We start from the raw sequence: 13627 nt of genomic DNA, 5'->3' as shown, positions 1-13627 counted from the left end.
TGAATCATTATAAATGCTATATTATTTTGATATTCGTGACATAATATATGCCAACCATGCCAACATGCAATAGCTGTACAACCATGCTGTACAGCCATTATGGTCATATAACAACCATGCATAAAGCATGCAACCATGCACAAAGCATACACCCACGCACATAATCATGCAACACATACAAGGCATGAAGTACGCACCATGCACTCAACCAGGTGCCAAACATGCAACCAGGCATTGGCCATGCACCAAGTATACAAAAAGTATACAGGGTGGACAAAAGTAGGTATACAGTTGCTTCAGATGAGTCGAAAGTCCTTTTCATTTCACCATTTCATTTTTTTTTTTTTAGGATAAGAATTCTATGATCTTTTGTATGTGTATTTCGTGTGCAAGATTCTTGATGTGGATACGTGTGTTGAAAGAAATACAATTAAACCTTGGGAGAGGCATTATGCCGGTAATAAACACATGCACTGGTTCAGTCCTTTATTAATTTATAAACAGTATTTAGTTGGGATTTTTTTTTTGGTTAAATCATTTCATTGCACTCTTGCAATCTCTTCAGTAACTTGGAAGTGGAGAGACAGGTTACTGAAGAGTTTGCAAGAGTGCAATGAAATGATTTAACAAAAACCTATATACTGTTTATAAATAAATAAAGGACTGAACCAGTGCATGTGTTTATTACCGGCATAATACCTCTCCCAGGGTTTAATTGTGATTCTATGATTTTAACTAATTCTTTCTCCAAGATATCTTTCAAAACGTGTAGAAGAGTCAACTTATGTATTGAAAAATGAAGGACGACACTTTCAACACCTCTTATAAAGTTTTGCAAAGCCTAATATATTCTTTTGTAGTCTTATATACCATCTTATAAATATTTTCCCAGGTTCAGTCCCACTGCGTGGTACCTTGGGTGTCTTCTACTATAGCCTCGGGCTGACCAAAGCCTTGTGAGTGGATTTGGTAGACGGAAACTGAAAGAAGCCCATCGTATATATGTATATATATATATATATGTATGTATGTGTATATGTTTGTGTGTCTGTGTTTGTCCCCCTCACCAACATCGCTTGACAACCGATGCTGGTGTGTTTACGTCCCCATAACTTAGTGGTTCGGCAAAAAGAGACCGATATAATAAGTACTAGGCTTACAAAGAATAAGTCCTGGGGTCAATTTGCTTGACTAAAAGGCAGTGTTCCAGCATGGCCACAGTCAAATGACTGAAACAAGTAAAAGAGCAATAAAATACTTACTGTGGAGAGACTTTTTGAACACCCTGTATAATAAAGTAATTATTCCTAATTTCAGATACTTTATTACATGGCAGGAAACTTGACCAATGATGAACAAAAGTGGATCATCAAACAAATGTCTACCTACTTTTCTCCACCTCTTTACAACCACGAACCGAGCATACACCATGAACCAAGAATACAACCCTAAAGCAACTATTTAATTCAACAATCAGATTCCATTCATCAATTTTTTTTTTTTCAACACATACCTAAAGAAACTGTAATTCCTCTTTGTGAGAGTTCTTTGATAACTTGGCTTGAATTATCAAGCTCAGGTGCTAGAGTTATGATAGCAGCATCGTCGAGGTGTCCATAAACATTTAATACATCTTGTAGTCCGTTGTGGAATGTTCTAATGCACTGATTTAAGTGGGCTCCTTTTTTTTCCTCATTGATAAACGGCCCTTCTAAATGAACTCCTAAAGATAAAACAGACATAAAATTAAATTTTTACAATGAATTCAAAAAATAAAAAAGGGGAACTCAATGATACCTTTTCCTTTCCGTCAGGGCTGAAGTAAAATGTTAATTCTGAAGACTAGCATTTTACTTCAGAGCTAGGGAAAGCTTCAATTCCCAACAGGTACTTAATTCTACAAGGCTCAGTGGCTGTGTGGTAAGTAACTTGCTTACAAACCGCATGGTTCCGGGTTCAGTCCCACTGCGTGGCACCTTGGGCAAGTTTCTTCTACTATAGCCTAGGGCCGACCAAAGCCATGTGAGTGGATTTGGTAGACGGAAACTGAAAGAAGCCCGTTGTATATATGTATATGTATATATATATATATGTATGTGTGTGTATATGTTTGTGTGTCTGTGTTTGTCCCCACCAACATCGCTTGACAACCGATGCTGGTGTGTTTACGTCCCCGTAACTTAGCGGTTCAGCAAAAGAGACCGATAGAATAAGTACTAGGCTTACAAAGAATAAGGCCTGGGGTCGATTTGCTCGACTCAAGGCAATGCTCCAACATGGCCACGGTCAAATGACTGAAACAAGTAAAAGAGTAAAAAGTAATAGAATATTACTCTTATATCTGCGACAATGACTGTGCCATATATACACCAACATTTACATACAAATACATTCTTACAAACACACACACACACACACACACACACACACACACACACACACACTAAACTACATCCAAAGAAAGCCATTCAACTGACTGTGAGAACACTACAAGTTCTGGCACACAGATGCATTGTATCCTCACTGACTATCGTACTGCTACTACAACAGCCTCTACTCCTCTCAACTAATTAGTTGTAGCTTATCACCTGCACCAAATTTCACAAGATATACCACCCCCTCTTTCTCTCTCCCTTCAACCTTTCTCTTTCTCTCCCCCTCCCTCTCTCTCCTTCCCCCTCTCTTTACTCCCTTTGTCTTTCCCTCCATTCACCATTGCCCACAAGGGACTAAACATAGAAGGGACAAGCAAGGACGGACAAAGGGATTAAGTTGATTACATCGACCCCCCCCCCCAGTTCATAACTGGTACTTATTTAATCGCTCCCGAAAGGATGAAAGGCAAAGTTGACCTCGGCAGAATTTGAACTCAGAACATAAGCATTTCACCTGGCGTGCAAACGATTCTTTTCTAATCTAGGCACAAGGCCCAAAATTTTTGGAAAGGAGGCCAGTCGATTAGATTGACCACAGTATGCCACTGGTACTTAATTCGTTGACCCCCCAAAAGGATGTCTTTACATATGGTAAAGACAGATGAAATACCGCTAAGCATTTTGCCCAGTGTAATGAGGATTCTGCCGGCTCACCACCTTAATCATATCATTAATAGTCCTTTCTGCTGTTGGCAAAAGGCCTGAAATTTGCTGGGAGGGGGCCAGTTGATTAGATCAACTCCAGTACACAACTGGTACTTAATCTATCAACCCCGAAAGGATGCAAGGCAAAGTCGACTTCAGCGGAATTTGAACTCAGAACGTAACAGCAGACAAAATACTGCTAAGCATTTTGCCCTGTGTGCTAAGAATTCTGCCAGCTCGATGCCCTTCCTCATACGAAAATTCATGCCCTAACAGCTTCTTTCAGAGAATTCCCATTTTGCTTTAGCTTCTCCCTGAATATGTCAACTGGTCAAACATCTATCACATTGATCACATCAATCACAGAACTTGCAATGGTCTTTAATCTTTTATCATTTACTTGTTTCAGTCATTAGACTAAGGTCATGCTGGGGCACCACCTGGAAGGGTTTTAGTTGAACAAATCAATCCCAGTATATCTTTTATCTTTTACTTGTTTCAGTCATTGCACTGTGGCCATGCTGGGGCACCACCTTGAAGGGCTTTAGTTAAACAAATCAATCCCAGTATATCTTTTATCTTTTACTTGTTTCAGTCATTGCACTGTGGCCATACTGGGGCACCACCTTGAAGGGTTTTAGTTGAATGAATCAATCCCAGTATATCTTTTATCTTTTACTTGTTTCAGTCATTGAACTGTGGCCATGCTGGGGCACCACCTTGAAGGGTTTTAGTTGAACAAATCAATCCCAGTATATCTTTTACTTCTTTCAGTCATTGGACTGTGGCCATGCTGGGGCACCACCTTGAAGGGTTTTAGTTGAACAAATCAATCCCAGTATATCTTTTATCTGTTTCAGTCATTGGACTGTGGCCATGCTAGAGCACCACCTTGAAGGGTTTTAGTTGAACAAATCAATCCCAGTATATCTTTTATCTTTTACTTGTTTCAGTCATTGCACTGTGGCCATGCTGGGGCACCACCTTGAAGGGTTTTAGTTGAACAAATCAATCCCAGTATATCTCTTATCTTTTACTTGTTTCAGTCATTAGACTAAGGTCATGCTGGGGCACCACCTTGAAGGGTTTTAGTTGAACAAATCAATCCCAGTATATCTTTTATCTTTTACTTCTTTTAGTCATTGGGCTGTGGCCATGCTGGGGCACCACCTTGAAGGGTTTTAGTTGAACAAATCAATCCCAGTATATCTTTTATCTTTTACTTGTTTCAGTCATTAGACTAAGGTCATGCTGGGGCACCACCTTGAAGGGTTTTAGTTGAACAAATCAATCCCAGTATATCTCTTATCTTTTACTTGTTTCAGTCATTAGACTAAGGTCATGCTGGGGCACCACCTTGAAGGGTTTTAGTTGAACAAATCAATCGCAGTATATCTTTTATCTTTTACTTGTTTCAGTCATTGCACTGTGGCCATGCAGGTGCACCACCTTGAAGGGTTTTAGTTGAACAAATCAATCCCAGTATATCTTTTATCTTTTACTTGTTTCAGTCATTGGACTGTGGCCATGCTGGGGCACCACCTTGAAGGGTTTTAGTTGAACAAATCAATCCCAGTATATCTCTTATCTTTTACTTGTTTCAGTCATTAGACTAAGGTCATGCTGGGGCACCACCTTGAAGGGTTTTAGTTGAACAAATCAATCGCAGTATATCTTTTATCTTTTACTTGTTTCAGTCATTGCACTGTGGCCATGCAGGTGCACCACCTTGAAGGGTTTTAGTTGAACAAATCAATCCCAGTATATCTTTTATCTTTTACTTGTTTCAGTCATTGGACTGTGGCCATGCTGGGGCACCACCTTGAAGGGTTTTAGTAGAACAAATCAATCCCAGTATATCTTTTATCTTTTACTTGTTTCAGTCATTGTACTGTGGCCATGCTGGGGCACCACCTTGAAGGGTTTTAGTTGAACAAATCAATCCAAGTATATCTTTTATCTTTTACTTGTTTCAGTCATTGAACTGTGGCCATGCTAGGGCACCAACTTGAAGGGTTTTAGTTGAACAAATCAATCCCAGTATGTCTTATCTTTTACTTGTTTCACTCATTGGACTGTGGCCATGCTGGGGCACCACATTGAAGGGTTTTAGTTGAACAAATCAATCCCAGTATATCTTTTATCTTTTACTTGTTTCAGTCATTGCACTGTGGCCATGCTGGGGCACCACCTTGAAGGGTTTTAGTTGAACAAATCAATCCCAGTATATCTTTTATCTTTTACTTGTTTCAGTCATTGCACTGTGGCCATGCTGGGGCACCACCTTGAAGGGTTTTAGTTGAACAAATCAATCCCAGTATATCTTTTATCTTTTACTTGTTTCAGTCATTGTACTGTGGCCATGCTGGGGCACCACCTTGAAGGGTTTCAGTTGAACAAATCAATCCCAGTATATCTTTTATCTTTTACTTGTTTCAGTCATTGTACTGTGGCCATGCTGGGGCACCACCTTGAAGGGTTTTAGTAGAACAAATCAATCCCAGTATATCTTTTATCTTTTACTTGTTTCAGTCATTGCACTGTGGCCATGCTGGGGCACCACCTTGAAGGGTTTTAGTTGAACAAATCAATCCCAGTATATCTTTTATCTTTTACTTGTTTCAGTCATTGTACTGTGGCCATGCTGGGGCACCACCTTGAAGGGTTTTAGTTGAACAAATCAATCCCAGTATATCTTTTATCTTTTACTTGTTTCAGTCATTGCACTGTGGCCATGCTGGGGCACCACCTTGAAGGGTTTTAGTTGAACAAATCAATCCCAGTATATCTTTTATCTTTTACTTGTTTCAGTCATTGTACTGTGGCCATGCTGGGGCACCACCTTGAAGGGTTTTAGTTGAACAAATCAATCCCAGTATATCTTTTATCTTTTACTTGTTTCAGTCATTGCACTGTGGCCATGCTGGGGCACCACCTTGAAGGGTTTTAGTTGAACAAATCAATCCCAGTATATCTTTTATCTTTTACTTGTTTCAGTCATTGCACTGTGGCCATGCTGGGGCACCACCTTGAAGGGTTTTAGTTGAACAAATCAATCCCAGTATATCTTTTATCTTTTACTTGTTTCAGTCATTGCACTGTGGCCATGCTGGGGCACCACCTTGAAGGGTTTTAGTTGAACAAATCAATCCCAGTATATCTTCTATCTTTTACTTGTTTCAGTCATTGCACTGTGGCCATGCTGGGGCACCACCTTGAAGGGTTTTAGTTGAACAAATCAATCCCAGTATATCTTTTATCTTTTACTTGTTTCAGTCATTAGACTAAGGTCATGCTGGGGCACCACCTTGAAGGGCTTTAGTTGAACAAATCAATCCCAGTATATCTTTTATCTTTTACTTGTTTCAGTCATTGGACTGTGGCCATGCTGGGGCACCACCTTGAAGGGTTTTAGTTGAACAAATCAATCCCAGTATATCTTCTATCTTTTACTTGTTTCAGTCATTGCACTGTGGCCATGCTGGGTCACCACCTTGAAGGGTTTTAGTTGAACAAATCAATCCCAGTATATCTTTTATCTTTTACTTGTTTCAGTCATTGGACTGTGGCCATGCTGGGGCACCACCTTGAAGGGTTTTAGTTGAACAAATCAATCCCAGTATATCTTTTATCTTTTACTTGTTTCAGTCATTGAACTGTGGCCATGCAAGGGCACCACCTTGAAGGGTTTTAGTTGAACAAATCAATCCCAGTATATCTCTTATCTTTTACTTGTTTCAGTCATTAGACTAAGGTCATGCTGGGGCACCACCTTGAAGGGTTTTAGTTGAACAAATCAATCCCAGTATATCTTTTATCTTTTATTTGTTTCAGTCATTGAACTGTGGCCATGCTAGGGCACCACCTTGAAGGGCTTTAGTTGAACAAATCAATCCCAGTATATCTTTTATCTTTTACTTGTTTCAGTCATTAGACTAAGGTCATGCTGGGGCACCACCTTGAAGGGCTTTAGTTGAACAAATCAATCCCAGTATATCTTTTATCTTTTACTTGTTTCAGTTATTGGACTGTGGCCATGCTGGGGCACCACATTGAAGGGTTTTAGTTGAACAAATCAATCCCAGTATATCTTTTACTTCTTTCAGTCATTGGACTGTGGCCATGCTGGGGCACCACCTTGAAGGGTTTTAGTTGAACAAATCAATCCCAGTATATCTTTTATCTGTTTCAGTCATTGGACTGTGGCCATGCTAGAGCACCACCTTGAAGGGTTTTAGTTGAACAAATCAATCCCAGTATATCTTTTATCTTTTACTTGTTTCAGTCATTGCACTGTGGCCATGCAGGTGCACCACCTTGAAGGGTTTTAGTTGAACAAATCAATCCCAGTATATCTTTTATCTTTTACTTGTTTCAGTCATTGGACTGTGGCCATGCTGGGGCACCACCTTGAAGGGTTTTAGTTGAACAAATCAATTCCAGTATATCTTTTATCTTTTACTTGTTTCAGTCATTGAACTGTGGCCATGCTAGGGCACCACCTTGAAGGGCTTTAGTTGAACAAATCAATCCCAGTATATCTTTTATCTTTTACTTATTTCAGTCATTAGACTAAGGTCATGCTGGGGCACCACCTTGAAGGGCTTTAGTTGAACAAATCAATCCCAGTATATCTTTTATCTTTTACTTGTTTCTGGCATTGGACTATGGCCATGCTGGGGCACCAACTTGAAGGGTTTTAGTTGAACAAACCACCCCAAATGCTTCCTTTTTACTGTCTGGTAGTTATTTTATTGGTCTCTTATGCTGAACTGCTAAGTTATAGTTACATAAACAAATCAATGCTGGTTATCAAATGCACACACGCACACACACACACACATGCATGCATGCACACACACACACACACATGCATGCACGCACGCACACACACACACACACACACACACACGCACATATAAATAAATCGTTTTTGTGTCACTCATTGAACTGCAGCCTTGTTAGGTCACCACCTTGGAGTGTTGAACAAATTGTTTTCTCAGCCTCTTCTGCTGAACCACTAAGTTACAGGGACATTAACCATTTAAACCAACCATAACTGACATAAATATGCTACCTATTTTATGTTTTAGCCAGCAAGATCCAGCCTATTACATCTACCCTTCAAAATATACAATCACCTCATCATAATTTCGAAGCTACAAAATAATGCACGATTAATTTTTTAAAATGTGAACGTAAAAGTATTACATTTGACAGAATAATTTGAATGCTAAAGGGTTAAACAAACCAATAATGGTTTTCAAATGGTGGTGGGGGACAAAAACACACACACACACACACACACACACACACACACACACACACACAGATTTCCCTCCTCTCTGTTAAGAGATACAAGCACTTCCACACACAACAAAAACTTCCACTTATCAAATCCAATCACAAGGCTGTGGTTGGCCTGGGGATATCATAGAAAATACTTGTCCAAGCTGTATCCATTTTGTTTGCTCCAAGTCTGTTTTCTCAAAGTTGCTGTGAGTTCTCTTGACCATTGAGAGGTTACTCTTCAGCTTGTCCTTATATTTGAGCCATGGTTGACCAACATTCCTGCATCCACTACCAAGCTGGTTGTACATGGGGACTTTGGGTATTCTTTTATCACTTATTCTGAAGACATGGTCAGCCAAGCACAATTGTGACTGCATAAGGAAGCTCTTGATTCCGACAATCTTACAATTGCTAAATAGGTCAGTATTAGACACAGTCTTTTAGTAATAACCTCAGATTGTCCTGAGACAGCCTTTGTGGAAGACATCAAGTTGGTTAATGTGTCACCTACAAGTTGTCTATGATTCTGAGCCATACAAGAGAGTAGTATGAATGGCAGCTTTACAAACCTGTACTTTGGTGTCAAGTTTAATGCCCCCTTTCACACAGAAACACACATATGACAGGATTCTTTCAGTTTTTGTCAATTTCATTATCACACAAGACTATGGTTGGTCCAGGACTGTAGTAAAAGTGTTGTGCAGTGTAACTGAACCAGATATCATGTGGTTAGGAAACAAACTTCATAACCACTCTGCCAAACCCGCACCAGTGTGTGTGTGTGTGTGTGTGTGTGTGTGTGTGTGTGTGTGTGTGTGTGTAAAAGAATAAATAGACAAACAGACATATACTTCAAACAACTCCTGCAGTCAAACCGGTATAAAAAAACTCAGCATTGCATTGATTTGGACAACACAAGCAGGGCCAGGATTCCAAAGTCTGTAGGGCCAGGATTCCAATGTCTGTAGGGCCAGGACTCCAATGTCTGTATTACAGATATCCATACACAACAGGTCACAACAAGACCGAACAGAAATACAAAACTGAATTTGCCTTCCAAGACAGACATTCATTCATTTGTGCCAACATTGATTAGCTTTTTAACACCTTTACTAAATTATTTAAAATAAATATCAAATCATTGTAATCACCCAGCCACAAGGTTCTGGGTTCAGTCTCACTGTATAGCACTTTTGTACAAGAGTATTCTTTTATAGACCCTAGGCCAACCAACGTTTTGTGAGTGGATTTGGTAGGCAGAAACTGAAAGAAGCCCACCATGTATGTATATGTGTCTATGTCTCTGTTTGTCCCACATCACTGTTTGACAACCAGTGTTGGTTTGATTACATACCTGCAACTTAACAGTTCAGCAAAGGATATTGATAGAATAAGTAGTAAGCTTTAAGAATATAAATACTGGGTCAATGCTCTAAGATGGCCCAAATTTCCAATAACTGTAACCAGCAACAGAATAAGGGATTAAAAGAATAAAGGATATTTACCAAGTATTCCAGAACCTTCTTTACTTCCTTCCGATTTCTTCATATGTGGCAAAATCTGAATAAGATTTATATAATAATAAAAGTACAGAGCTTCACTTATATGGTAAACAGTTATGTATAGTGATACAACGAATGGTACACCAAGCATATATATATATATATATATATATACATATATATAATCAAACAATAAGCAACACGGATTTCAAAAGTGATTGCAGTACGCACGTTTCATGCTACTTCAATTTATTTAAGTAATGTGAGCATTACCTTAAATGCAATATGAAGAGCAATCTTCAGCTGCACGAAAAATGTAGAAAATGTAGAAAAAAGACATATTATAAATGTGGCAACATATTAAATCCAAGTGGGAGAGAGCATATATAAAATCCAAATGTGAGGAAGAATATATAAGTCCATCTTGACATAGCGGGGGGGGGGGGGGGTCTATCAGGCTAGTAATTGATTCTAGACAAAAGTTTTAACTGTCTCAGAATTCTATTGTTTCTTATCTAGTGGTGATAGCAAAGGGACAATTACTTCTAAAGAGAGGGAAGGTGTAAGCAGTATGCATGGACAAGGTTATAAAACTATTAGAATCTAGAGGTTTCACTGGTCATAGTAGTATCAGGTCATTTTATTACTATCAAAATGTTGAGGAATTAATGTTGAGGAATTATAGCCCTAGGTATATGGGTCAAATAGGTTTTTTTACTTTTAGTCTGAATAGAGTAACAGTATAGTGGTACAGACAACAACAGAACTTTAACTAATGTTTACACAATAAGAGGTATGTTAATAAAATAAAATGAGATATAATTATCTTCCACAAAAATCATGAAATAATGATAATATTGAATTCAGGGGCTCTGGGTAGGGTGTAAAATTTAAGGATATTAAGTATATAGTGATCATAAACACTATTTTGAATTATCTTTAAAAAACTTATTAGCTGACGATAAGATAATGATACTATTTAGGATATACATAGGTAAGCTTTATTTATATAATGTGAATAAAAGATAAAAATTATTATCGGATTTATATTAGTTTATAATAATGTGTTTACTAATGTTTAAGGGACTGAGAAAAGAAAGGATGTTAGGAAATAACAAGGATAATCAATACAGGAATCTGATGATTGATTTAAGTAGATTAGATGTTAAGGATAGAGATCAGGAATATATGTTATAAAGTTTCAATTACCAATATAAATATGTGTTAATTGATAGTTCTAGATGACCATAATAGAAGTAAAGTACTATAAATTTAGATAACTTTAGTTATTTAAATAAAAGTCCTATTTTTTTTAAAATTTAAAAGTGCGAGTAGAGCAATGCACACATGATACCCTAAGGTCTAATCTATTATTGATTAGATTAGGATTGTTCCTAAGTTTAAAAATTTCATATATTTCCATAGAACACAATTCACATCCATATCTATTATTTCTATAAGGTTGAGCTTTTCTTATAATTTCCCATTTAAGGCTAAAATTAATACTATTATCTTTTAACTCCCAAATTTTACTTGCCAAAGTCGTACTATTTGCCTTATGTCTAAGTCTAAATGAAGATTTATGGTTATATATTCTCTGTTTCAGGTTAATACTACATCCTATATAAATATAATTCTCTGTTCTAGTACTAATGATGCATCTGTACACTACGTTGCGGGTACAACAAAATCCAAATAAAGGACAATGGGACTTTTTTCTACAGTTGCACATGGTGGGGTTATCAACTCCACCTATATTATTTCTAATATCTCTATTATTATTATTACTACAATTATTTACACTAATATCATTTATCAATTCTTCAATTCTGCTATTAGGTATATATTGGCTATTACCATCATTATTTAATTCATATCTTGATGTGCTATTAGTTGGACTTATTCTTTCCACATTTGGCATATTGATATTATATGAATTATGTCTTTGATCACTATTACTTCTGTTGGAGTTGGGTCTATCATCAACTTCAGTTAAAACTGTAACGTCATTACTTATATATTCTAATTGTTGGTTGAAATTATGGTTTATAGGAATAAGTATATTGCTACTATCTTCATAATTTCTTTCGCTATTGTTATTTTCACTTCTATTTGTATAATTATTGGTAGCATCATTATTGGTATTAGATGGATTATTATTTGCATTCATATGGCCACTATTTGTAATTTCATTAATTCTAGCTGACTTGATGTTTTTTTTGTTTAGAAGGGTAGAGTAAGAAATTCTGATTTTATGACAAGAGAAGATTTTACTATATCTGTGGGAAGAGGGGAAATTTTTTTGCAAAATATTCATGAATTTTTTATAAATATTTGTGGATATAGCACAGTTGAAGGGTATATTTAACCAGATAGAATTTTTTTTTTTTCTCTTAAATTTATTGCGTGGGTGGGTATGGGGTGTGCTATATTCGGGATGCGATATTCGGGTGCCTTCGCATAAGTACCATATTCAAACCCTGAATCTATATCTAAACTGTCTATATATATATATATATATATATATATATATATATATATATATATATATATATATAGCTGTTTCAGGGAAAATTCAATGTATCCCTTCATCGGAGACGGTAATAGAAGATAAGGATTATTACATCTGTATGAGGAGATTTGCATTAAGAAACAAACCTGCTTTGCATGAGCAGATCATTTTTATATTTTTGTTATAAACTTTAACCTATGAATGACAAGAAACATGGAGCAGAATACCAGGAGTGCTGCTACTCACCTGATGGTATTTGTCAGGGGTTGAGGAAACAATTGTGGGACAAAAGGATGTGACTCCATGCTCCAGTAACTTCTTTGAAACCTTTTTCAATCCCAGCTCAACATTTTCTGTCTGAAGTGAAAAATCTATACCTTGGGCACCTAGAATAGATAAAGAAATTATTTCATGCTGAAAATAAGTAAACTCTTTACATATTACATATACATTTGAACATTTTTAAGGCTATAATGACCTTCCATCTATCCATTTCTTTTGTCCACTATTCTTGGAAATGTCATGGGAGGTGTACAGTTCTCAGGCACCTTTTCAATCAGAAGTTGTCATCATTACACTTTTCAACTGAGACTATGGATATTTTCCGATCATCTCATTCTTTGCTTACCTCTTGGTCTCCTGGTAGTTAGCTCAGCTTGAAACTATTTTGTGATTCTTTCCTGTGTTATTCAAATCACATGTCTATAAGTACTGGAGCTGTGACCTCTCAATGCAGAGAAGTAGCAGCTCAACTGGAGAGAGATTCCCTGACCTCTGAACTATGTATCCCAGAAAGCCCCATTCTAGCCACTTGTATTCATGATTCTACTATTTCGGTCTACTATTTTATGAGGATGCAGATCCAATATTTTCAAGTCCTCAGACTGGAGAATAACAACAAACGCGGAATTTGTAAATTTTTTATTTTAGTTGTTGCAAGAGTCTGTTCTCGGATCGAAGGATAAGGAAAATGTTGATGTAGAACAACGCCTGGTGAGAGTGGGGAGATAATTGCCAGATAAAAAAGGCATGCCTCGATTACACCTTTGAGGATTTTATAGAAGTATCAAAAAAAATATATCAGTGACAAAGCTCCAAGATATAGAGTAGTGAATCAGTTATGGGGGTTCCATTTCTCACTCTTCTAGAGGAAAAGTTTTCTAGAAAAAAAAGTGAGAATAGGGATGAAAACCAAAATGAAGATAAGTTTGGCGTCTTTTACCGACTTCTCCACTCTGAGA

The 13627-nt window shown here is 37.3% G+C and overlaps 1 protein-coding gene across 3 annotated transcripts in view; it reads right to left on the bottom strand.

Annotated features, from left to right (window-relative positions):
• Nucleotides 1–13627, bottom strand: part of LOC106872229 (N-acetylglucosamine-6-phosphate deacetylase) — a 147130-nt gene that overhangs the window by 89340 nt on the left and 44163 nt on the right. For 2 of the 3 annotated variants that reach the window (XR_016244826.1, XM_052973729.2), the window contains exons 3-5: nucleotides 12633–12772; nucleotides 9878–9932; nucleotides 1514–1723 (exon numbers count right to left, since the gene is read on the bottom strand). Coding sequence is in view for 2 of the 3 variants with exons in the window: in XM_052973729.2 (XP_052829689.1) it covers nucleotides 1514–1723; nucleotides 9878–9932; nucleotides 12633–12772 (405 nt within the window). In the remaining variant the exon portion in view is untranslated. The remainder of the gene's footprint in view (nucleotides 1–1513; nucleotides 1724–9877; nucleotides 9933–12632; nucleotides 12773–13627) is intronic. The other variant, XM_052973730.2, reaches the window with a different exon arrangement.

Source organism: Octopus bimaculoides, chromosome Z (assembly GCF_046866305.1).
Source record: "Octopus bimaculoides isolate indiv1 chromosome Z, ASM4686630v1, whole genome shotgun sequence".
In the NCBI taxonomy this organism is placed as follows: domain Eukaryota; kingdom Metazoa; phylum Mollusca; class Cephalopoda; order Octopoda; family Octopodidae; genus Octopus; species Octopus bimaculoides.
Note: the sequence above shows the minus strand (reverse complement) of the source record. Positions and strands in the feature narration are given on the sequence as shown.